Source organism: Equus asinus, chromosome 22 (genome assembly GCF_041296235.1).
Source record: "Equus asinus isolate D_3611 breed Donkey chromosome 22, EquAss-T2T_v2, whole genome shotgun sequence".
In the NCBI taxonomy this organism is placed as follows: Eukaryota; Metazoa; Chordata; class Mammalia; order Perissodactyla; family Equidae; genus Equus; species Equus asinus.
Genome location: NC_091811.1, coordinates 16,889,578 through 16,913,712, shown reverse-complemented (window position 1 = coordinate 16,913,712; position 24,135 = coordinate 16,889,578). Strand labels below are relative to the sequence as shown.

Sequence of the window (24,135 nt, the reverse complement as noted above, 5' to 3'; positions counted from 1 at the left end):
CTTCAAAGTATCCAGAAGCTTCTCTTTTCTACTCCCTTCCTCCTCACCACCCCCCCCCCCCACTCCCGATAGATAATGCTTCATTTCAGAAGCACCTACAGGCACTTGTCACATACTGTCTTGCATGATTTGTTTTTGGTTTGCACTGATTGCTTCCCCAGTGTGACTGGAAGCCATAGGAAGGCAGGGAGCACATCCTAATGTTGCTTCTGTATCCCCAGCACACCTAGCAATGGTCGCCAGGGAGCTGTTGAGTAGACATGCACAGCTGGGTCCAACTCCAGAGAAGAGGACTTGAACATCACCCAGGGCTGCACGCCGCTGTGCACAAGCCTCCATTTCTGGAGGGGACTTAGAGCAATGTGTCCCTGCACCGAGAGAAACACTTTGCTCCCTCCACTCCGAGACTGGAAGTGCTCGCATCATTAACACTAGAATCACTCAAAGCCCATCTCTACAGAAAGATTCTTCAAGCTGGTGCTCTGTTTCATTTTCCCCTCCAGGGAGTGGCCCAGGCAGGGTGAGCCAAGGAGCTGGGGCTCTGAAAGCATGGCAAAGATTTTTTTTCTAAACCTGTCATTGTTCAGGGTTCAGTGAGCATACGGGCAGGACAGGAAAAAAATAAGGAGTGAAGAAGTGGGGCCAGAGGCTCTGCAGGAGAGAAGCTGCGCTCACCCAGGTGTGCAACACAAAGCCCAGGCCTGCTCTGCATGCCGTGGCTGCCAAAGCTGCTGGATTATAAACCCAGGGATGGTTTCCTGCTGCAGGAGCCAAGAAGCAGCATCTGGATAAAAAGCTTGGCTGAGGCCACTTGATCTAATCTCCTCAGGAAGGTAAGGGCTGTGGAAAATCAATGACAGCAGAGAATGGGAGGGAGGAGAGGACAGGAAGGGCCCCTCACCTCAGGTGGCCTGGGTAAGAGCCTTGACATTCATGTTCCCTTCCTGCTAAACACGTGCACAGCCAAACCATGAGGTCTAAGTGAGATGGTTGGGCCTGTTCCAGAACCACAGCAGCAGGTGCACTGAGAGGACAGAGAGATTGAAATATGTGCCCTTGGTGAGTGTCCCTCTCGGTGTGCCAGGACAGACACCATGTCACTGGTCCCCAGGATGGGAGGCTGCAGCAGGAGACTGGGGTACCCGACTCTGGGGGTCCCTCTGGAACCATCTGGAACCATCTGGATCCCCTTTGTAAATCTGCTCCGTACACAAAATAGGGAGCCTCGCTCTCTAATTTCCTCTACTCTGTCCCTGAAGACTTGCATAAGCTTGCACCTATTTACCAGACATTTAAGATGCAATTTGTTCTATTTGGACCAACATCTGTTGGGTACATGGACACATCTAAGATCTGGCAGCTCTCTCTTTGCTGCTTAAGCCTAAAGAAGCTGGTCTTCAGGTCAAAGGTGGTGACTCCCCCTTTGTCATTAATCATGGTAGAGCTGAGGAGTGACCCAGGCCCCATCACTAGCTGTGTACCTAACTACACACGGCAGCTTTAAAGGCAAGGGAACTGGAGGTGAGACTGTGGAGCTGAGCTTCAGAAAGAGGCCCTGCTTTCAGGCAGATTGTAAATTATAAACAAATCAGCTTCAGCATGTAATGAAAAACAACAGTGCCGGCCTGCACAACCCTTCTGTTTCCTCCTCAGATCTGCTGTTAGCAGTTGCTCACTGGAAAGGACTCCAGGCAGTACAGACACCGGCTTTTACAATTCTTTTGGCATCTTATTTAAATCCACAATTCCTAGACATCAATTCAGTAGGTCCTCCCTCGCCCCCACGGAGACCGGGATGCACCCTCAGAACCAGCCATCAGCTCAGCGTCGTCACAGAGGAGGTGCGATTGTGGACCACCAGCCCACCCTGGCAAGGATGTGGAACAACCAGTCTTTGGATTATTCAGCAGAAAGAGCGACAGCAGGAACCCCAAGCTCCATGCAGACAGCTAATCCCAGAGAGAAGCTGCAGCCAATGTTACACCTGCTATGATGCGTGCCATAACCATCAATGAAGAGGGGACTAAAAGCTTCATTCTGAGTTTAGGGATTATTCAGGGCAAGGCTATAATCTGTAGAAACTGGCCTGTAATGTGGACAAGCTCACCCTTCCTTTTGGTTTCTCGTGGCCTCTGTCCACCATAAAGGCAGCGCTTCCTGCTCAGCCACCGTTGGCACGGAAAGTATAACAACAAAGCGCCATTCCCTCCCTCCAGGACTTTGCACTTTTGTGAAGAGCCTTCATGTCTGTGCGAATCAGGCTTGTTTCTCAGAGCTGTTGAGAGCCATGATATGTAGCACTTAAAACATGCCAGCAGGGGCTGGCCCCGTGGCCGAGTGGTTAAGTTCGCGCGCTCCGCTACAGGCGGCCCAGTGTTTCGTTGGTTCGAATCCTGGGCGCGGACATGGCACTGCTCATGAAGCCACTCTGAGGCAGCGTCCCACATGCCACAACTAGAAGGACCCACAACAAAGAATATACAACTATGTACTGGGGGGCTTTGGGGAGAAAAAGGGGAAAAAAATAAAATCTTAAAAAAACAAAACAAAACAAAACAAAACAAAAAAAAAAAACATGCCAGCAAAGGAGAGTCCAGAAATCCAGCCCCAGGAGACCGCAGCGGGCGTGGAGTGTGATCATCCTCTGCCTTTTAGTTGCATCCACACTCCGTGCTAACGGCTGGGTCTATGACCACGCCAGCAGACAGCGCCTTGCAGGGTATCCATGTCACAGACAGCCTGAGACAAACAGAATTCCCCCCGCCGTCTCTGAGGCACAGAGGGGTCCGGGAAAAACATGTTGATGAGCAATTCATTAGCTTTCTATACTTTCTATGCCAGTTAAGGTGGCATTTGCTCTCACTCCAAAACCAGAAATGGCAAATGACAGACTATTTTTAAAAATTTCCAAAAAATACAACAGCTGTAGAAAAACTAACACTTGCCTCAACCAAGTAACATTTTATTTCCTGGGATAAAAAAAAAGAATGAATGATCAGAAGTCTCCCTCCAACATCATTAAAATGCTTTTCAAAGAATGTTACAAGAATTGTTTAAGGCGCACAGAAAAAGTCAGACTTGTCTTTCTTCCAGAATATTCCCTGCCCTAGACGCAAAGCACCGATACCACATCCCAGAAAAGAGAGAGGCTTGCAGACACAGGAACCAGAAAAGCCGTAACCAGGCTCTCTGGCTCTAATATAAGCATCATAGAAAAGCATCACAGTAACTCTCTCTTCCATAAATACAACATATGTCTTGAAAATATATCCAAAATATCTTCATCTGAAACTATAGTACAAAAATCCACTTACTGGCCATAAAAATAATATTCCCCCTATAATAAATATAATCATACGTAAAGCAAATTTGGAACACATTGTGGGGGGGGATTACAAAATCTCTTGGGATCTGGGCTATTTAAAGTTATTTTTGTTTGGGTTATCCCCCTTTTGGGTATAGGAAACTGGCTACAAATACATCCATCTCACAGCGCTCACCATTTCAACAGCTCCTGCGTCATGGAATGTGGTGCTTTTTAAAAATAGGCGACCCTTGGTGTCATGGCAAGAAGAGGAAAAATGGGGGAATCCAGAGAGGGAGAACGAGAGGGAAGGAGTAAAAGAGGGACAGATGTAGGTTACAGGGTGGCATTGAAATACTCTGTGGTATAAAGTAGATATGCAGGTTCAGGACGCCTCCATCGTCCCCCAACCCCGCTACCAGTCGCCTGGATTTCCCCTTACAGATCTGTTTCCCGGCTGCTGTCCAGGCAGAGGGCATACAGGGACCTCCGCAAGTCCACATTGCTCTTGGCCTTGAGGTTACACTTCTCTAGGGGGCAGCTGCCCCTTCGGGCTCCATCCGCATTCTCCAGGGATCCCCTAGCCTTGCAGAGGGACCCCTTGCTCCAGCTGGCCTTCCGCTGGCCTCTGCTGTCCAGCCCTGCCCCCTGGCTCTGGCTACCCTGCTCTTCCTTAAGGACTGCCTGCTCCTCATGGTCCGTCTCCCGGTGGTAGAAGTAGTTGAAGTTGGAGACAATAACTGGCACAGGCAGGGCGATGGTGAGGACACCAGCGATGGCACACAGCGAGCCGACGATCTTGCCCCCCACAGTGACAGGCCTCATGTCCCCATAGCCCACGGTAGTCATGGTGACTACTGCCCACCAGAAGGCATCCGGGATGCTGGAAAAGTGGGTCTCCTGGTTGTCAGCCTCTGCAAAGTAGACGGCACTGGAGAAAAGGATGACGCCGATGAAGAGGAAGAAGATGAGCAGGCCCAGCTCCCGCATGGAAGCCTGCAAGGTCTTGCCCAGGATCTGCAGCCCCTTGGAGTGGCGGGAGAGCTTAAAGATGCGGAACACCCGGACCAGGCGGATCACTCTGAGGATGGCCAGGGACATGGCCTGCTGCCCATTCTGGCCACCCCCTCCTCCGCCCCCTGGCTGTTGCTCTGCCAGCTCGGTGCCCAAGGTGATGAAGTAGGGGAAGATGGCCACCACATCGATGATATTCATGATGTTCCGAGAGAACTCTGCCTTGCTGGGGCAGGCGAAGAAGCGTACAAGCAGCTCGAAGGTGAACCAGACGACACACGTGGTCTCCACAATGAAGAAGGGGTCAGCCAAGGTCCTGGGCAGGAGAGGCGCCACCGTTGGGCCAGAGGGAGGCGCCATGGCCCCGCTGCCATTGGCCCCCCGGGCGGCCCCAGGAGGCTGGTGGGGCACCGGGGGATGGCGGAGCAGCTCGCGTTCATCCCTGAACTCAGGCAAGGTCTCCAAGCAGAAGGTGATGATAGAGATGAGAATGACCAAGACCGAGACAATGGCAATGGCCCGCGCGGACCCCGAGCTTTCCGGGTATTCGAAGATAAGCCACACCTGGCGCTGGAACTCGTTGCGGGGCAGGGGCTTCTCCTCTTCTTTGATGAAGCCCTCGTCCTCCCGGAAGCGCTCCATGGCCTCGTCCCCGAGCTGATAGAAGCGGATCTCATCTGCGAACACGTCCAAGGAGACGTTGACCGGCCTCCGCAGGCGGCCCCCCGACTGGTAGTAGTAGAGGATGCCGTCGAAGCTGGGCCGGTTGCGGTCGAAGAAGTACTCGTTCCTCAGGGGGTCGAAGTAGCGCAGGCGCTTGGCTGGGTCCCCCAGGAGGGTGTTGGGGAACTGCGCCAGGGTGCCCAGCTGTGTCTCGAAGCGCAGCCCGGAGATGTTTATGAGGACGCGTTGGTGGTGAAGGGACCCTGCGCCCGGCGCGTGGTCTTCCGCCATGCCCAGGGTGGGGTCGCCTTCTCCCTCCTCGTCCTCCGGAGGCTGTCTAGGCTGCGGCGGCTCCTGGGGCAGCGGTGGCAGAGGCCGCCCTCCCGGGTCCGCGCTCCTCTGCGTGCCGCGCCCCCTTGGCGCCGGCTCTTTGGGTCCATCGCTGAGCCCAGCCGTCGAGGGGCGCTGGAGCTCTCCCCCCCGAGCCTCACCTCCTCCTCTGACGGTCATGGCACTGCCGTTCTCCAAGGGCACCAGGGCAATCTCCATGGCCCAGGGACAGGGGGCATGCTGCGCCCCTGTCAACTGGCTCCCGCGCCCCCACTCCCGCCCCGGGGGACGCCCTGCGTCGGGCTCTGCTCTCGTTTTCGGCGGCCCTACCGGACGTCGGGCTGCGGTTGCTGGCGCGATCCCTTCGCTTGGTCCTGACGTCAAGAAGCCGCTGCCCTGCTCTCTGCCTCTTTCTCCGTTCTGGCAGCCCGTTACCAAGCAGCCAAAAGCCTCCTTCCAGCAGATGCAACCTTCAGCCGCCCCTCTCCGGCGGCGGGCGGCGCTTGGCCTCCACCCTGCGCGGCTTCCCCGCCCCCTCCCCTCCCCTCCTCCCCCGCCCTCCTCCCCTCAGCGGGACGGTGGCCGCGGCCTTCTCCCCGGAGGGCGCAGCTGGGGCCGAGGGCAAGGGGAGGGAGGGGGGGCTGAGAAGGGCGCAGCCAGGCGGAGGGACGGAGGGAGAGAGGGAGGAGGGGAGAGGATGGAGGAACAGGTTGTACCGCGAGCGCTGAAACTCCAAGGGCAACCAGATGAGAATAGCTCTGGATTTCGGTTCACCTGGGAACCTGCGGAACGGAGAGTGGACTCAAGGGAAATGAACTGCCTTGGGTTGGAGGGAAGAGGCGTTGAGCTAAGGTGGAATAGGAGAGACTGGAGACAACAGTCCTCTCTACATTTCCCCTTTGGAGGGATAAGGGTTCTCTCGTCTCTGGGAAGAATTACAATTCAAGACCCATAGCTCGGCCACGCCCCGTGACTTCCGTAATTCTTCCCCAAAACAAATAAAGATATATCTATTTCTGTCTCTGTATCTATCTCCAGACTACTGGAGCAGCGTCTCCCTTCCCATCTTCCTACAAATCCACCAAAAGGTAACGCCTGAAACCTTGCAGCAAAGCACTGCCCCTGCTTCCCAGTCCAGACAGGGGTGGTCAGCGGGACAGGCCCAGCGCGACAGCCCCAGGCAGGCAGCTGCTCTGAAGATTCCACGCCTGGTCTCATGTCCCTGCTGACACCCAACCCTGCCTCCGCAACTCCCTTTGCAGAAACCATTAACAGGGACGGAAGGAGAGAGAAAAGGATCCCACGAGAGCTGTTCCTGCTTGGTGAAGCTCAGAGCTGGCAGCAGCAGCAGGTCTGTGCGGGGGGTGGGGGCTAGCCCTGGTTTATGAGAGGGAGCCAGGGAGGCTGTGGAATCCCCAGGGCTGGAGAATTCCCAGGGGCAGAATAAGAACCAACACTTGCTTCGCTCTTAGGATGTGCCAGGCCCATTCTCAGCACTTTACGAATATTGACTGGGGTGTTCCTACAGCAACCTATCCTCTAAGTTCCATTATTATCCCCATTTTATAGACGAGGAAAAGTGAGACACAGAGAGATGACTAACTTGCCCAAGGTCATATAGGTAGAAAGCAGTGAAGCAGGGATTCAAACCCCAGCAAGTAGGGCTTGGGCCCTGGGCCTCCCTGCACTCTGCTCCTCTACGGAAATGTGTAGCCCCCTTTCCCGGTACAAGCACCCCCACCCACGTGGGGCCTAGAGCTTTAGTTCCCTCCTGCAGGGGGCAGGACAATGGCTAAGATAACTGCTAAGCCCTTCTGGGTTAGGGAACCCAGCTACCTGCCCCTGCCCAGCCGCTGCAGGCTTTGAATGGGCATCTATCTATGGCCAAGGGAAATCTCTGTCGAGGCACGTCTGGAAGGTGCAGACACACCCTCCAGATGTTTGTTGGTTTCAAGTTACCATAAAGTCACTGTGTTTCTGAATGTCTATTTGTGTTCCTCTGTGTTGTTTGGAGTTTATAGATGTGGCTGTTGCACTTCTTGTCTGTGAGTGTATCTACACAAAGGGGATGTTGTGGAAACTTGGTACCTGGTGCACAAGTGTTTGCTGGAGTAGCAGGGTCCCGATATACGAGCCTGCGTCACGGTTGGAGAAGTACAGTGCATTTGGCTTTTTAAATTGTCCCTGAGGATGGATGTGAATTTGGTATATGCAAATGTTTTCATCATTTGTGACTCTGTGGTTAGCTGCCCTTGCAGACGTGCATGAGGGAGGAAGGGCCATGAAGGTGAGAATCAGTCCATCACTTGTTACCCTCAGGTCCTTGCACTCACCTCCCCAGACCTCTGACCTTTCTGCTCCATCTCCCCCAGGTTTTTATTCTTCTCCGGCTCTGAGGTTGCCAATCAGGATCAGGTCTGCCCCTGGGGAGCCTGGGGCTGACTGAGCTTGTAGCAAGTGAGCTCAGAGACCTGTGGCCCCTGTGTCTTGTTTACTGACTCATGCATCTTGTAAATACAGGGATGCCATGTTGGTTGACAGGGGCTCTCCCTGGGGCTCCTTAAGGGAAAGAATTCTCTGGCCCTTGTCTTCCAGGAGCTCTTGGGAGGCAACTCCCTGAAGAATAAGAGCACAGCAGAAACACTCGTGGAAAGGCACACAAGCCAGCCTCCTTTAATGTGGTATTTCTTCCATCTGCTTTCCATACATTTACTAGTTTTTATAAGTTTCTTGCAAAATTACCTTCAGATGTCACATGTGGCAGCCATGGGGGTGTATTGCTGGGATCTTCCTTAAAGAAGGAATTTGCTTTTCAGCTTCGAGGAGTGCAGTTAACTAGGGGCCAGCCCCGTGGTCGAGTGGTTACGTGCTGCGCTTTGGCAGCCAGGGGTTTGCCAGTTCGGATCCTGGGCATGGACCTATGCATGGCTCATCAAGCCATGCTGTGGCAGCATCCCACATAGAACTAGAAGGACCTACAACTAGGATATACAACTATATACTGGGGCTTTGGGGAGAAAAGGAGAAAAAAGGAAGATTGGCAACAGATGTTAGCTTGGGGCCAACCTTCCTCAAAAAAAAAGAGTGCAGTTAGCTGACAGCCTCCAGCTGTTAGCATCTTCTGGCCCTGCCTCGCTTTCATGCAGAGGCCATGCTCTTCCTGGGGAGCCCTCTGCCAATAACTGAGCACAACAGGGTTACGAGGACCTGGCCATTTCTGCCCAATGCAGAACTCTGCTAATGTGCAGTCTGTGCTCTGGAGTTCCCCACTGGGTCGGCCAAGACTTTGTAAGAAATACATTGCAGTCGGAGACTCTCCCTACCCAGCCGTCCTCCTGTCTTTCCTTTTACAGGTGTCAGATCAGCATCATGGTCTGAAGGCTTTCCTTGCTGAGCTCTCCATGTTCTTTCATTGCCTCCCAATAAACCTGTTGCACCCCTAACTCCATCCCAGTGTCTTCTTTGCAGAGCACACTGCTGATACATCACATAACTGAACCTGCTTTCTTCTCCAGCCATCTGATCCCAGAAGGTGAGCTCTCTTATAGCAATGTTGAACGTACACCATCACCTGAGGAGCTTGTTAAACCTGACCCAGGGGAACCTAGACTGCATTGCAAACAAGCTCCCCAGTGATGCTGATGCTTCTGTCCAAAGATCACGCTTTGAGTTGCACTCTTCTCTCAGACACACCCCAAATGATGTTTTGAAGGAATTATTGGCAACATCTAGATTATGTTGCCCAGAATGAGATATACAGAGGAGAACAAACGGGAGGTCTTTTCTCAATTTACAGGACTGGTCCTAGCAGACCACAGGAGGTCTTGTAAGGTGTGCAGAACCACGGAGAAAAGAATATTATTAGAAGTAACACATTGAAGGGAAGGACGGCTGGGCTTGAAGAGAAAGGAGAAGGAGAAGAGGAGGAGGATAAAGAATCTTAAATACATCTTTATTAATCTGCTCAAAATGTTTATTGAGTATCTACTGTGTGCAAGGCATTGTTCCAAGTTCAGGATTATATTGATGATCAAAACAGACGTAATTCCTAACCTCTGTGGAGTTACATCCTGGGGAAGGCAAAAGACACTGAGCATCTAATTTTATATTGGTTGTTTAATTACAATATTAAGGGGTACCGTCTAGAATATAGGGTGCTCTGAGAATAGTGGGGAGCCTGACCCCATCTAGGACCAGGAAAGCTCTCCTGAGGTGATGATGGAGAAAACAGACTATTCCAGGTGGAAGGAAACATCTGTGCCAAGGCCGAGGGAGGGAGGGATGGGGTGGTTCGAGGAACTGAAAGAAAGTTAACAGGGTTGACACAGAGGACTGGGGAAGAGTTGTCTGAGATCAGACTAGAGAGGTGGGGGAAAGTCAGATCACGGAGAGCTTTTGAGGTCGTGTTTCATGATCCCCCAGAAAGATGTAATAACACCTCCTTTCTTCCACCCTCGGATACTTTGCTTGTGTCTCTGTAAAGCGAATGTGCCAATATGCCTCTATTTTAGCTCTCCATTACTTGTTTTAGCCTCTTCTCCCCTCCATCCCCACTAGAATATATCTTTATCTCTCCTTGTGTATGTATGTGTATCTATCTGTCTGTCTGACTGTCTGTCTCTCTATCCCATCTATGAATCGTATCTATCACAGCATTTATCTATCTATAATGATAGGTAGGAAGGTAGGTAGGTAGATGGATAGATAGATAGGTAAAATAGAGAAGTGGAGATATCTTGAGATCAAGGACCACACTTTACTCACCTCTGATTTGCCTTACAACACCAAACATGGCGCCATGTCCATGTTATGAACTGCAATAAATATGTATTGAATGCACTTGGACAAAGGGAAGGAAATTCCACTGTGGAACAGGGACGGAGGGCAAACTGAGGGATAGGAACTGAACTGGGGTTAGCTAAATACTTGAAGCAGGTGTGGAGATGGAACCTGACCAGAAAACGTTAAGACTCGTTTGGATGGTCCAGCAGGGGGAGCGGTCAATAAACTCTGCGTTGGCCCTTTGTCCAGGGTACGTGCATCACCTTTCACTACAGAGCTGCTCAACTTTGTGGATGAAAACAACTTTGTGGGTAAAAACAATTTAACATGTTGGACTGTGCAATTTAATTCCTAAATGGAGGTGGTGTTTGATACCTAAAGTTACCGTAGCTCTTTTTATTATAAAGAAATAAACCAAAACCACGTGGAGAGCTGCTGAATTTTCATCTAGGTCAAGGAAAAAGCTTCTGCCATTGGACAAAATTTAAAGGGACGGGGGGGCAAAAATTAAATTCTGTTCTAATTATACCACTAGTCTTTCTCGTCAAATATCAGTTTGCTCCTTCACCCTGGAGGGGATTATGGACATGGGAACCTAGTCAGGAATGTGACAAGAGGGTCCCAGCCATAGCCTAGGCTGACACACTGTGCAAACCAGGACAGGTACTAACCCGTCAGTCCAGGCTCCCGGCTCAGGCTATCTGCTCCTTCCTTCCGAGGGACAGAAAGGCTCTGCTGAGGGGCCCACGTCTCTGAAGCACCTCAGCAACTCTGGCAGGGTTCCACCAGGCAAACCCAGGCACGGCTGAGAGATTTTGGAAGAGATCTTGGGGAGATCTTGGCTCTTCTCAAGGAAGAGAGGAGTGCTCCGAGCTGTTTTCCCAGGCCCTTTGCTATCTCTCTGGTCAACCAATTATTTTGAATTATCCCCATCACCCTGAATCTCCTTTCCATTAACATAGGAAATCGAATAAAACCACCATTGTCTCTCTTCCAGGAGGAAAGCTGTCACCCCCAGACTGGGGAGGACTTGTTTTCTCCAGCCTCCCCACAACTCCCTGGCCACATCTTTCGGGACACACGGAGGTGTTGGCAGTGGAGGGAGAGTCTCAGGGCTTCTTAGGCGGGACCGGGGATGGCTGAAGAGATGGTGGCATAGCTAGAATAAACCAAAATACTTTTTTTGGGAAAAAAATTTTTTTAGAGGAAAACTTGCTTAATAGGTCCTTGATAAGCTGGGTCTTCCTGTTGAATGTTACAAAGAGTATAATCCTCTGGTACATTACCATGAAAGAATATATTGCACAGAGTATCAGGCACTAATTGGTAATAGAGTATCAATCAGCGTGAGGTCCAAGCTGTCTCTCAGCTAATCCTCTCTCCCAGATGCATTCCCCTTTAGGTCTGGAGTAGAAAACATTTTAATGAGGGGAGCAGCTGTCCTCCCTTCCCACCCCTTCCCTTCTCACTTGCCCCTCAATCCAACACCTTGGGAAGGAAGCCCTGGAAATGACCTTCCTTTCCTGTTTGATAGAAGCAGCAAAGGTGGAGTGAAGCAAAACACACACAAAACAAATGTGCGGGTGTTGGTGGGGCGTGGCGGAGGGCGAGTTTATTTACTGTGCTGAGAGACGGAAGCAGGAGAAGAGGCTGAGGGTTAGAGGCGAGGGAGAGATGAGGTTTAAATTGACCCGATCCTGAGAGAGACTCAGGCCAACTGTTATGATGTCCTGTTTAGAGGGATTAAGATGAGAGGCCGTTCACAAATCAAGGCTCACATCTGGAGCTTGGCTTTTTCTCTCCCTCCCTCCCTCCTTCCCTAGACATAATCCGGGAATAAGTTCATTAATGAGTCCAGTGCATTTTCAGAGCCCAAACATAGAAAGGAAAGTGACCTAGATATACAGGGGCCAGGAGGCTCCAGGGATGGCTAGCTCCGGGGAGAGATGGTTCCTGGCCCTCCGCCCCCTCCCTCCTCCACTGACAAGCTGGTGGCTTACAGGGGCATCAGCACTATGTTCCTCAGTTTCTCTTTTTTTCATGTCCATCTTTTCCTCCCTCAACACATCTCACTGTATATTCACTCACATAACATGAAATCCTTCAAACTCGAAATCGTGAATCAATAGCTTCATTTGGGTTAGAGTTAGAGATATTTAACTTGCATTTTACTTTCTCAATGACAATTGCAACCTTTACTTCCTAACTCTCTGCTTAGGCATCCAGATCAAGGAAGGCAGTAGCTGAGTATCTTATATGCAATTGCTTTTCTAGCTAGATTATTGCCCACATTGCATAAAGATATATTTATGAATTTAGGTTATATATCAAGATATTTGAAAAAGGTACTTTATTTTAAAAAGAATGAGCAAATGTAAGACAGTTTTATTATTCTGTAAGGATCATCTCTTCTAAGTCTGGAAAAAACATGTGGTCACTACGAAATTTATGCAGGCTAGACGGCACCCATTTTTCTCAATGTCCCTATCAAAACAAATCCTCTTTATTCTGATTTGACAAAAAATGGTTTAGTTATAGAACAGAATTAGGGTTCAGCTGCAGTTTCAATGGGACTGGACCTGGAGGTGGAGCTGAGATGGGATGGCTTGCAATGGCTTGCTACTTAAAGTGCGGTCCATGGACCAGCAGTGTCAAGATTATGTGGAAGCTGATTAGAAATGTAATTTCCCAAGCCCCTCGCCAGACCTACTGAATCAGAGTATCTGGAGATGAAGCCCAAGAATCTGCATTTTTCCAAGATCTCCAGGTGATTCTGCTGCCACCAAAGTTTGAAAACCACTGTCATAGAGGGCCTGTCCTACTTAGTCGTCTGGTCCTTTTATTGGATGTTGTGGTGCCTATGGAATTCCGGGCTGGGAAGTAAATTCTCCCAAATAAGAGCTTGGACTCTGGACTGAGGTAGATCTGGGAAGAATGCCAGAAGCACCCCTTACTCATTGTGACACTCAGCCTCTCTCAGCCTCCGCTTCTTCTGTCAAATAAAGACACCCATGGCATTTATCTCCTGTAGTTGTTCTAGGTACTAAATGTCTGGAAAACCATAGAGCTCAATAAATGCTAGTTAGTATTGTTATGCTAGCTAGCCTGTCTCATCTGACAGCTGACGAATGCATGCACAGGCCCTAAATAATCTGTATTAATTGGCTGTGGTGACCAGTGGGGTCACTGTATTCGTGGCTTTTCTCTTTGTTGACCCCATGAGGTAGTCATGGTCTCCCAGTTTGGTGGAAAGTGAAACTGGATGCCTGGGCATTAGCCTCAGCATTGCAGATGCCCTAAGTGGTGGGTGTGGGGGAAGCAACCCCAGCATCTGGCCTCTGGCCTTCCTGTTAATGTTAGTTACCTATTGCTGCTCTAACAAACTACCCAGTCTTACTGGCTTAAAACAACGCAAATTTATTATCTTACAATTCTGAAGGTTGAAAGTCCAAAATGGGTCTCTCTGAGCTAAAATCAAGGGATCAGCAGGGCTGCTTCCTTCTGGAGCCTCTGGGGGAGAATTATTCCCCTGCCTGGTCCAGCTCCCAGAGGCCACCTGCATTCCTCAGCTCATGGCCCTTTCCTTCATCATCGAAGCCAGCAATCCTATGACTCCCGCCTGTGCTTCCTTTGCCACATCTCCTCTGACTCTTCTCTCTCCCTCTTCCATCTTTTAAGGACCCTTGTGATTACTCTGGTTTCACCCATTTAATCCAAGGTACTTTTCCTCTTCTGTGGTCCTTAATTTCATCACATCTGCAAAGTCCCATCTGCCATGTAAGGTCCAAATTTCCAGGGATGAGAACCTGGACATCTTTGAGGGACCGTTATTCTGCCTGCCACACTGTTCCTGCCCCTCCCAGACACACAGGGAGACTCCTAGGATGGGACTTTGAGAGCTGAAAGGAATCTAAGTGGTTAGCTAGTGAAATCTTTTGATTTTACGGCCCACAAACATTTGGAGGTTTGCCTGAGAGAAGGAGCAGAGGCTGAGCATCCCAAGACCCTGGTTTCCAGCCCAGATCTGCAGAGTCCAGGCTCAGTGCTTTCACCAGCAGACAGCTCTCTGCAGCAGGGGAAAAGCCCACAAGTGGCCGAAAGTAGCGAGTCACAATTTCTCAGACCCAGACTTGCTGGAAGATGGAGCGCAACTCTAAGACTGAGTCATCCATGAGCATCTCCCTCTCTCTGTGGAGGAAGAGAGGCTTTTCTCACATTAGCTTCTTCCCCAAGAGCTGTCTCTCTGCTCCTGAAATCCCCGTGCATGGAGAAAACATCTGAGAATTGAAAGCTCTTATTCGCTCTCTTATTCGCTGCCACGTCTCGTGAAGCGAGAGGCAGCATGACTTCTCACACACAACAATCATTTATTTCTCTGGTAAACACAGTAATCCGGGGAAGGGCAATTATCTCAGCAGAATTACCAACCTTGCAGCATGACGTTATCGACTGTTTGAAATTACACGGTATTCATTTGCTGCTATTGTAATGTCTGTCGTCTTCTATTTCCCCTTCCCCAGCCCAATGCCGAAACTCCCACCCTCCGATCCTCTTCTTTTCTTTTTATTAATCTTGGGAGATAACTTCCTTATTTTTAGCAGGCTGACACCACTAGGAGGAATATGATAGTGAGGATCATAATAAGGACTTGCACACTTTCAGCTGGGGCTCAGTCACCACCCATTGGAGTTTTCAACTAAGCCTCAGGGCCTTTGTCTCTGCCAACAAAGAAATGGCTGGCAAACGCCCCCACGGCTCGTGAGCTGCCTGGCTACTCTCAGCTCCCCAGTATGATTCTGCTAGACTGGATGATACTGAAAACCCGTCACCAGTTGTGCAGGCTGCTCTCCTAGAGCTCAGGAACAAGCTGAAGTCACAGTGAGTGTGTGTGAGTGTGCATGAGTGAGTGTGTGAGTGTGTTGGCTGAGGTGGGGGAAGGACACAGCTGCTAACACTGTCTCTAAGCATGTGATAAGCATCTAATGTAATAAGCATGACATTGGGAGGCAGTAAACCAAGACTGTGGGTCCCACTCTTCTCCTCTGACTATTAGCTACATGGCCTGGGCAAGTCCTTTAGCCTCTCTAAATCTTGTTTTAGCTTTTGATCTGTAAAGTGGGAAAGAAAACATCGACTTCGTGGGTTATAATGGGGTTCACGTGAAACAGCAAGCTGCGTTTCAGCTGGCGTCTACTGTGCAAGCATGACAGTTATTTCTTGAGCTCTTGGTGTGTGCTCCCCCTTGAACTATGCTTTTTATATACATATGGCATTGGATCCTCAATAACCCTAAGAGCCAGCTGCTATTATTAATTCCGGTTTATCGACGTGGAAACCGAGAGTTAATGCAGTGAGGCAAACCGTCAAAGGTTTATTGAGAAGTCGATTGTGCCAAACTAGGGCAGCTCCTCTGAACAGGTGAGGGGCACGGGGAGGTCTTCCACCGGGTTCGCATCCTAACTTTCGATACACTACCCGCCCTGCCCTTAGTCACTTCTGTTGGGGGGAAGCCAGTGACGAAGGTGTGAATGACTGATAGCCCCAAAGTATTCCCAGGTCACGCCTGTTAGCACACAAGAATCTCTAAAATGTGGCTATCTGGCATCTTGCCAAAATGAAGCAACTCCACGAGGCACAGATTTTCGACCTGGCCCGGCCGGACTTCCCAGGTTGGGGCCAGCAGTCTGACTGCTTACTGAGAGGAGACAGCACCCCCTGTCGGCTCCTCCCTCTCCCTGCACCAGCCAAAACCATGCAGGCTGGCTGAGGTTGGAGGGAGGCAGGGTGGAGAGGAAAGTTAGGACCACCAAGACCAGAAATGTGGTTTTCAGCCTCAAAAGACACAGGCTTCTTGGAGGCCATTAGCACTTAGCAAACAGTGGAAATAAAGAAGGGCCTGTTGTTGGAAACAGAGCTTATGGCTACCGGGAGCTACAGCGGGCCTGTGCCAGCTGTCACCTTATGATGGATATTTTTAAAGACTTGGGCTCATCCAGGACCTTTCTTTTGGGGAGCTCTGAGCCCTTGACCCCGTCATCCTCTCAGCACTCACAGGAAATAGTTAGGAGATAGGTTAGGCTGAGAAGTCCAAATCTATAAAGGAAGCGGGTCCTCTTGCATGGTAATAGATGTGGAACCCGGCTCTGCAAAACTTACTGGCTGTGTGAGCTTGGGCCAGTGACTTAACTCCTCTGTGCCTTAGTTTCCTTATCTGTAAAATGAGAGCAATAATAATAATGGTGCTTAACCTCATGGGGTTTTTATAAGATTAAATGAGTTAATATTTGTAAGCTGCTCAGCGCAGTGTCTGGCACACAGCAGGCATTATGTAAGTGTTTATTAATAAATGAAATTTTAAAGATGCCCTGCATTCCCGGTGAGGCACAGTCAAAGCCAGGAAGAGGGCCCAGCACATTCTTCTTTAGAAAGACTATAATTAGAGCCAACCAAAGGATGCAGGAATTTCCTGCAAATTAGGGAACTGGAGTGGCCAGGCAGTGAGGCAGTGTGGGAAAATCACAGGCTTTGGAATTAGACAAATCCGAATCTAAATCCTACTCCACCACTTACTCTCTGTGTTACGTTGAGCGAGGCACTGAACCTCTCTGAGCCTCATTCTCTTATTTGCAAAATGGGGATGATGATATCTACTTGCAGGGCCGTCACTTGGACTGATGAACTGCGGAAACAAGTGGGATCCAGCATGCACTCAATCAAGGTGGCTCCATCGTCATTATGGCCATCCACAACGTCACCATCATCAGTTTGCTGTGTAGGAAGAGACAGTCGCCTTTCAGGCAGTGATTCTAAGCATGAAGAGTCTGGGGAAGCACATCGACGTGAAAGGTGGGTGGTGAATATGAAGGTTGAAAAGTATATTCAATGAAATAATGTCAATTGATATTTCAAAAATGAAAAATAACACTATTGTTTTCACACTACAGACCAAATAGAGTGAGAGCCAACATATCTCTCTGGAGAAAATGGCCCCTGGGGGAACTGCCAGGTTGGAGAGTGAGGGTTGGGGAGGAAATGGGGAGGTTTTATTTCTCACAACACGTCCTGTGCCCCTCCAGCCGATACTTAAAAAGACCAGAAGCTCGTACACGTGGTGGGGATAAATTTTCGAAAGGTTCACTGGCAGTGAGCTGATACGTGCAACATGTTAATTTCTTAAAGATTTCTGATGACTGGATTTGCTTCTTCATATTGAGGCTCCATTCTGACTGATGCAGAAAATTGATCACATCAATTCCAGGTAAACCAGTCAAATTCAGCAATCTCGACATGCTCCCCTAGAAGTGCCAAAATGTCATTTTAGGTTGACAGCCAAGCCCTTTCAGGGTATTTCTCCCCTCCCCTTTCCTTCTTCCTGGGGTTGATGTTCAACTGGCCGGGGCAGGGGGCGGTGCTTACACACCTATAGCTGAAGCACCAGTAAGAAGTGGGCATCCTTCTATCTTGATCTCATTCGCCTGCTCTAGAATAATTATTTCTCTTCTAGTTCTCGGCCGTGCCACCTCCCCCGGAAATCCATTGAGATAAAACTGCATCCTCATCCAGTCCTGGGGATGGTCACCCATGTCACCGCTGACGTGTTCCCCTCCTTTTAGCTCTGAGACTCCTTCCGGCTTTATCAGGGCTCTCACTCCTTCTCCTTCTTAAATTTCTGTTTCTAGTAGTAGGGGTGGGGCCTGAGAACTTTTAGTTGTTTTTATGCTAAACTATACTAAAAATTATTTGTTGTTTTTCTGAAATTCAAGGGTAGCTGGGCATTCTGCATTTTATCTGGCAACCCGACCTCCTGGGCTAGTGCAAAGCCACTGGGAACTCAGGGCACTGTCTCCACCCTCCCTCCCCACCGTAGGCAGGCCATACCACCATCCGACCTGAGTCTGCTGCATTGTGCAAGCACAGGAGACTTCTCTGTGCAGAAATAAACGAAGCCCGACCAAATGGAAACAAGCAAAGGCTATCTATTCAGAGCTTGCTATGGTGGGGGGGTCAGCCATCATCACTTGCATTTTGGCAGATACAGAGAGAGGTGGGAAAGCTTGATAGTGGAAAAAGGAAAGGCTTCAGGTGTGCCCCGATTGGAGGCTGTTGGCGTGGGGGGGCCAGAGGTGGGCTTACTAGAAGCAGGGCATCCTATGTGACTGGCTAGGAGCGCATGGTTAGCTTTCTCTGGTTGGTCTTAAGTTGGAAGCAGGGACAAAAGTTAGGGAAGCTGTCAGTCATTCAGTCCTGGTGTTGGGGCCCGATTGTTACAGGGGTTACTGTTTGGCTTCCTGGACTGATTGCTAGAGATGGTGGTCTTACTTCCTGCAAGTATGACTTGTAGATAGCACACTGACTTCCTGGGCTGAGTACTATAGAGGATGGGTTGGTTTCCTGGCCTGGCTCTGCAGAGTGTGGGTCAGAGTTCTATTTATATACGTGGTCTGGCCGTTGTCCATTTGTACATCCAGCATCTCATCTACAAGAATTGTCATTTCCCTGGACCTCACCAAGACCTCTCCTCTCTCAGATCTCCAGACTGAATGAGGGGAGCCTGGCACAGGGCCACACACTTGCATCTAACTCTGTCACGTAATCTACAACTATTCTCTCTTTCTTTTGTTTTATTGAGTGGAGGGGGTAAGGGAGAGGAGGAAAAGGAAAGAAAGAAAGGAAGGAAGGAAGGTAGAAAGAAAGAAAGAGAGAGAGGGAGGGAGGGAGGAAGGAAGGAAGGAAGAAAGAAAGAACGAAAGAAAGAAAGAAAGAAAGACATCCCTGCTTGGGGGCTGACCCAGTGGTGCAGCAGGTAACTTCACACGTTCCACTTTTGGTGGCCCGGGGTTCACCAGTTCAGATCCCGGGTGTGGACATGGCATGCCATGCTGTGGCAGGCGTCCCACATATAAAGTAGAGGAAGATGGGCACGGATGTTAGCTCAGGGCCAGTCTTCCTCAGCAAAAAGAGGAGGATTGGTGGCAGATGTTAGCTCAGGGCTAATCTCCCTCAAAAAAAAAAAATCCTTGCTTCATTACATATATATTTTCTAATTTTTCCTTACATGTGAATTGAGACTTTTCACTTTAAAAGCCAAGAATTTCAGTTCTCTGCTCTCAGATTTCTTCGTTGATGATCTTAAAGCAATGAATGTCCTCTTATGTAGGTGCCCTAATGAGGGAAGGTAACCCTGACCTGGATCTGCGTCTTAAGAACAGCCCCAAGGTTGTCCGGGTCGGGCAGCAAACCTGGCCTCTGGGAGTCCACAGCCCTGTGCTGGAGGCTGCTCTGGGTTCTCCCAGGAGCCTCTCGCTCTGCAATAGCTGCTCCCTCCACCTCCTCTGCTTGCTCATTCCCACACAGGGTACAGCTACCACCTCAAGACTTCTCTTCATTTGTAATTCGGGGTTTTCTATGAGTTTGTGGAGCTGGTAGACACTGCAAGGAGCTCCCATCAGCCAGGGTCCCATCAGAGAAGCAGAGCCACTAGGAGGTATGTGTGATAAGGAATTAGTCACTGGAACTTGACCCTCCACAAATGTGGGAGCTGGTGAGACAGTCTCTGTAAGGCTGGTGCCTCCTGTCTGATGCTGGAGTTCATGTCCCCAGGGCAGACAGCCAGGAAGAGAAGATAGAGGTAAAGTGGGAGAGAGCAAGGACAACCAGCGACCCACAGGACAGTTGTCACTGCCTCCAGCCTTGGAGATGGGCTTGTTCTGCAGGAGAAGCTGGCACTTCTGTCATGGCACTAAGCACACACCTGGCCCCAGAATCAGAGAAGCCGAAGGCCCTAGGGGAAGGTGGAACGCTTGCAGGCTGGTGTGCAGCCCTCGCAAGGACCCGAGTTGGCAGATAAGTGACAGCATGTGAGCTACAAGAGCACATGGCCCAAGCTTCTGAGAGAAAAGTTAATATGACTGCTGCTTCTCTCCTGTCCTTCAAATCTTGTGCAAAATGGTCTGTTGTTCCCCTCTCTAACCCAAAACATACAGGGAGGTGAGTTCTGGGAAAATAAGTCAGCCTCGCCAACTTGACTCGTTACAAAAACGCCACAGCAAGTGTTTGAAACCCTAGATGAGCCCCTTAGGTGAATTCATTTTCGCAAGCCACAAGGTTCACAAACTCAAATATGAAAACATAAATTTTTATAACTAAATGTTTCTTCTGTTTTACGCCACATTGCATCCCTGCAAGGGGTCCTGGAAGACATCAGCCATACCGTGTACCAGGTACTATTCAGACACGCTGAGGGGTTCAGTTCAAGTGTGACGGTGATTTGTTTTTTAGGGAACAAGCAGGAAGTGCGTTTCTCCATGGGGCCTGGGAGTCAGTGCTGACGCCCAGCCTGAAACGCACAGTCGCTTGCAGTTGTGGTGGAGGAGGAAGCCATGGATGCCATCGATGACGTGTGGCCAGGTCTGGAAACGAGGCATCAGAGAAGCAGAAGGACGGGGATGTGAGGTGATAAGGAATTAGTCACAGGGATCTGACCCTCCGCAGCTGTGGGAGCTGGTGAGACAGTCTCTTAATAAACTTGTTGTCTTCAGATCTGATGCTGGAGTGCTGAGAGCCATACCTGTGTCTCCCGTTTCTGCTCCTAGAGAATCTGAAGGCTGACAGGTACCATTTTCCCTTCTTTCTTTTCAAAGGAGGCTGTTTTTAACATTTTTTTCCCCTGTATCTCTTTCTTCTTCCCCTCTTTTCATCCTGACCCCATTTGACATTTTGTAAGCAGTGAGCTAAGTGGTAAACTCAGTCACCACAGAGGCGCTTTATACATGAAGGTCAGGAGAAGGAAGGAGTCACAGGGCAGTATGGAGGGTGGCGTAGAGAAGCCTGATAGCGATGGTTCCATTAGGATAAGCTACAAGCTAGGATTCAGGAATCTCGGATGTCTAACCCACCCTAATGATGGGAGTAAATTCCTTTCCTCCTGACGCAGCCCTGGAGGATGCTGAGCCCTGGATAGGAGTCAAGAAGGCGAGGTGCCAAGTGCAGCTCCATCACTAGACTGATTCGGGCATGTCTCTTTTCATCTATGGAAGGCATTTTCTTCACTTCTCAAGGAAAAGTTTGTAGATACTATGGTCCTTTCAAACTCGATGGGGCTGGAGTTCGAGCATCGCTATCATTCACAACTATCAACTGACTGTGGTTATAGACATGAATACTATCACCAAGCCTCCCCCTTAGATTCTCACTCCCAGAAACCCTTCCTAGGAACCCAAAATGAGTCCAAGATCTGGGCAAAAGTTGGTTCTTAGATGTGGATACTTTTTTAAGTGTGTAACATTTCTCCGTTTTTAAGAAGGTTTCAGACTTGCGTCTGGGTGCCACACTAGCAAGTTCTGGGAGCCCACTGCAAGCCGAGGAATGGAGTCAACAGCAAGACTGGATTCTCGTGGATGTGGTGCAGCCCCATTTTCACATTTGACACTGAGATTAAGTCTTTGTTCAAAATCCTCTTTCACTGCCACACTGGGACGAGACTGGCGTCCTTCCTGACTTTCCCTGGAGCAGTGGGAATGGCTAAAGGTCTGGCCTTCTGAGCATTTACATGGCTCCTCCAGTACAAATCAAGTCTGGTTTGGGTCGAATTCCTCACATTGAGCTCAGCGCCTAGAAGGCAGCCAGTCCTCAATATTTGTATGTTGAACGACCAAGAGGTCAACAGTGGGATCAGTGTGCCATCCGTGTCATAATGCAGATCTGATGAGCAGATCAAATAAAGGCTTTAATAATTCTCGGAAAAAAGAACAACCTAGGTACCCTGAATTCATCGCAGTATAATAACACATTTTTTATGATTAAAAAACAAATAAGCATTACAGAAAACAGGAAAATGCAAAGTAATTGAAAACATTCATAATCTCACCATTTAGAAATGATTACTGTTAACATTTTTGTGCTTAGGTTTTATGTGTAATTCTCTGCAAAATTGGGATTCTCCTACGCTTTTATTTTATATTGCATTGTTAAATTAAATATTTTTAAAAGAACGGTTTTTAATGACCACATATTATTATTCCAGCTGTCTGAGAGTAAAATTTTTAGAGCTGAATGCACCTCCTATCCTGAATTCTATGCATAAAAAAGGCACCAAAAGGTGGTGAGAACTGCCCCCCACACACCCCACCCCACGACCCCCATCCAGGCAGCAGAGGGCAAAGGCAGCCTCTGAACTCAGTTGTTGCTCCTGAGAATTCAGGGCCGCCTCCCCAGTGAGTGCTGTCCAGCATGCGCCTCCAGCTTGGTAACAGCTGTGTATGGTCTGTTTTAAAGGAATCCTCCCTTATTTTAGTCACAAGTCCTTGTCCTCCTACCCCTCTAAAATGCAGATCCTTGAGGTCAAGGTCCCTTATTTCTTTGCTAGCCTGTTCCTTCCCCTTCCCACCACACAGCCCTGCCGCAGCACCTTGCTGGCTTGCTGAAGCTCGCGGGGTCCCTAAGATCCTAGATCCTGATTGCGAGGGTTTGAATTTCAAATGCACTAATTAAAGTCCTCCTTTGTAACAGACATTTTGCTGGAAGACCCAGGGACAAAGGACAAAAGACAGAGGTTGTCTTCTTTATAGAGGGGCTCCTCCATTTTTGCAGAGGACTGCAGGAAAGAGAGAGGGAGGGTGACAAAAGGGGAAAGTGGCTTTTTCTTCTGATTTCTGCCTCCAGACACCCACTCAGGCCCAGCAGTCCTTGGGGCGGGCAGAGAGAGGGGCCTTCACTGTATTCTGAGCTGGAAGAGGACCACGAAGCTGTCCATTTGGGGTGGTTTTTATTCCTCAATAGATATACTCTGATTTATGAGGTGATAGCCAGGAACCCACGGGAAATGGATGTGGGGGGTGAGGAGGCTATGCCCTCACTCTGTCTATGGGACCTTCCCACCGGGTACTTTGGGCCTCCCTGTCTTGGCACATGGATACTCTCTGGACGACAGCTCAGCCCTGCTGCATATTTAAAAAGCTCTCCAGCACCCTTGCTTATCATTATCTTAAAAAGTTCATAGAGTGAACTTCTACAACATTACTTAAGAATTTGGTTATGTTTTGACAAATACAAATAACTTTGTGCTTTATAATATGCACAGAATCTTTCCAAACTGATAAACAGTACCTGCACAGCACTCCTGAACAGGCAGAGTCCTTGCAGCACAGTGCAGGTTAAAAAAGGAAGCGCATCTTCACTCACTGAGGATTTTTCCCCAAACCTTCTCGAGCACACTGCCTCCCCCCAGGCCTTCCCCAACCAGAATCTCATTTCATTCAGACGTGACTAGGGACCTGTCGCTTCCTCCCGTGCTGCTTAATCAGGCAGAGGCAGCCACAAAGAACTGGACACATATTAGCTCCGAACTCTGGAGTGACTAATTTTTCCTTTATCCTGGCTGCTAAGCAAATGAACAGACTTCACTCCTATGTGTTTAAAAAAAACCAGTTTGCCTTAAAATAGGCACCCACCTCCGAAGGCACTCAACCTGCGTATGGAAAAGTGTGTGGGATGTGTTCACATCCTGCATAACTCAGAGGAAATTTTCTCTGAGTATTCTGTCCACAGGATGCAGCCCCGCCTGGCCTTGAGTTAATTAACTAGAGTACCTGATGGATAAACGGTCCGCAAATAGCATTGCATAAACTTCAACAGTTCTATAATGTTCTTGACTGTTGAGGCATCGCAAAGTAAGAACTCACTAAAAGGAGGGAAAGAATTGGGAGAGAGATTGCAAAGAAGGATAAGCACCCTGGAGGCACAGGGACAGCTCTGAGGCGAGCTGCTTTCCAGACCCATCCACTTCTGGTTTGCACGGCTCAGCAGACCTTGGCTTCTGCCGAACCCTGTGACCCTGAGGGTATATTCTCTTTTGCTGGGCCTCAGTTCCTCTCCTTGTGAAGTGGATGCTGTATTTGTTTTGCCACATTTCTCCTTTTCTCACATCCCTCTTGGAGGCTCTCAGTGGAACACATATTCGGAGATTTCTCAGTGGACTTCCATGTCCCCCATTGGGACAGGAGAGCTCTTGATCCCAGCGTGTTTATTTGCCAGTGTGGCATGTT

The 24,135-nt window shown here is 49.4% G+C and overlaps 1 protein-coding gene and 1 long non-coding RNA gene across 2 annotated transcripts; one reads left to right on the top strand and one right to left on the bottom strand.

Moving 5' to 3' along the window:
• Positions 1-2,474: 2,474 nt before the first annotated feature.
• KCNA5 (potassium voltage-gated channel subfamily A member 5) lies at positions 2,475-6,343 on the bottom strand. The gene has a single exon (XM_014841736.3). The coding sequence runs from the start codon at positions 5,528-5,530 to the stop codon at positions 3,743-3,745; it is 1,788 nt and encodes a 595-aa protein (XP_014697222.1). The 5' UTR covers positions 5,531-6,343; the 3' UTR covers positions 2,475-3,742.
• A 2,863-nt stretch (positions 6,344-9,206) lies between these two features.
• LOC106831534 (uncharacterized) lies at positions 9,207-24,041 on the top strand. Its single transcript, XR_011496872.1, has 3 exons — positions 9,207-14,971; positions 16,751-16,939; positions 20,372-24,041. It is a non-coding gene; the product is annotated as an uncharacterized lncRNA (long non-coding RNA).
• Positions 24,042-24,135: the final 94 nt, after the last annotated feature.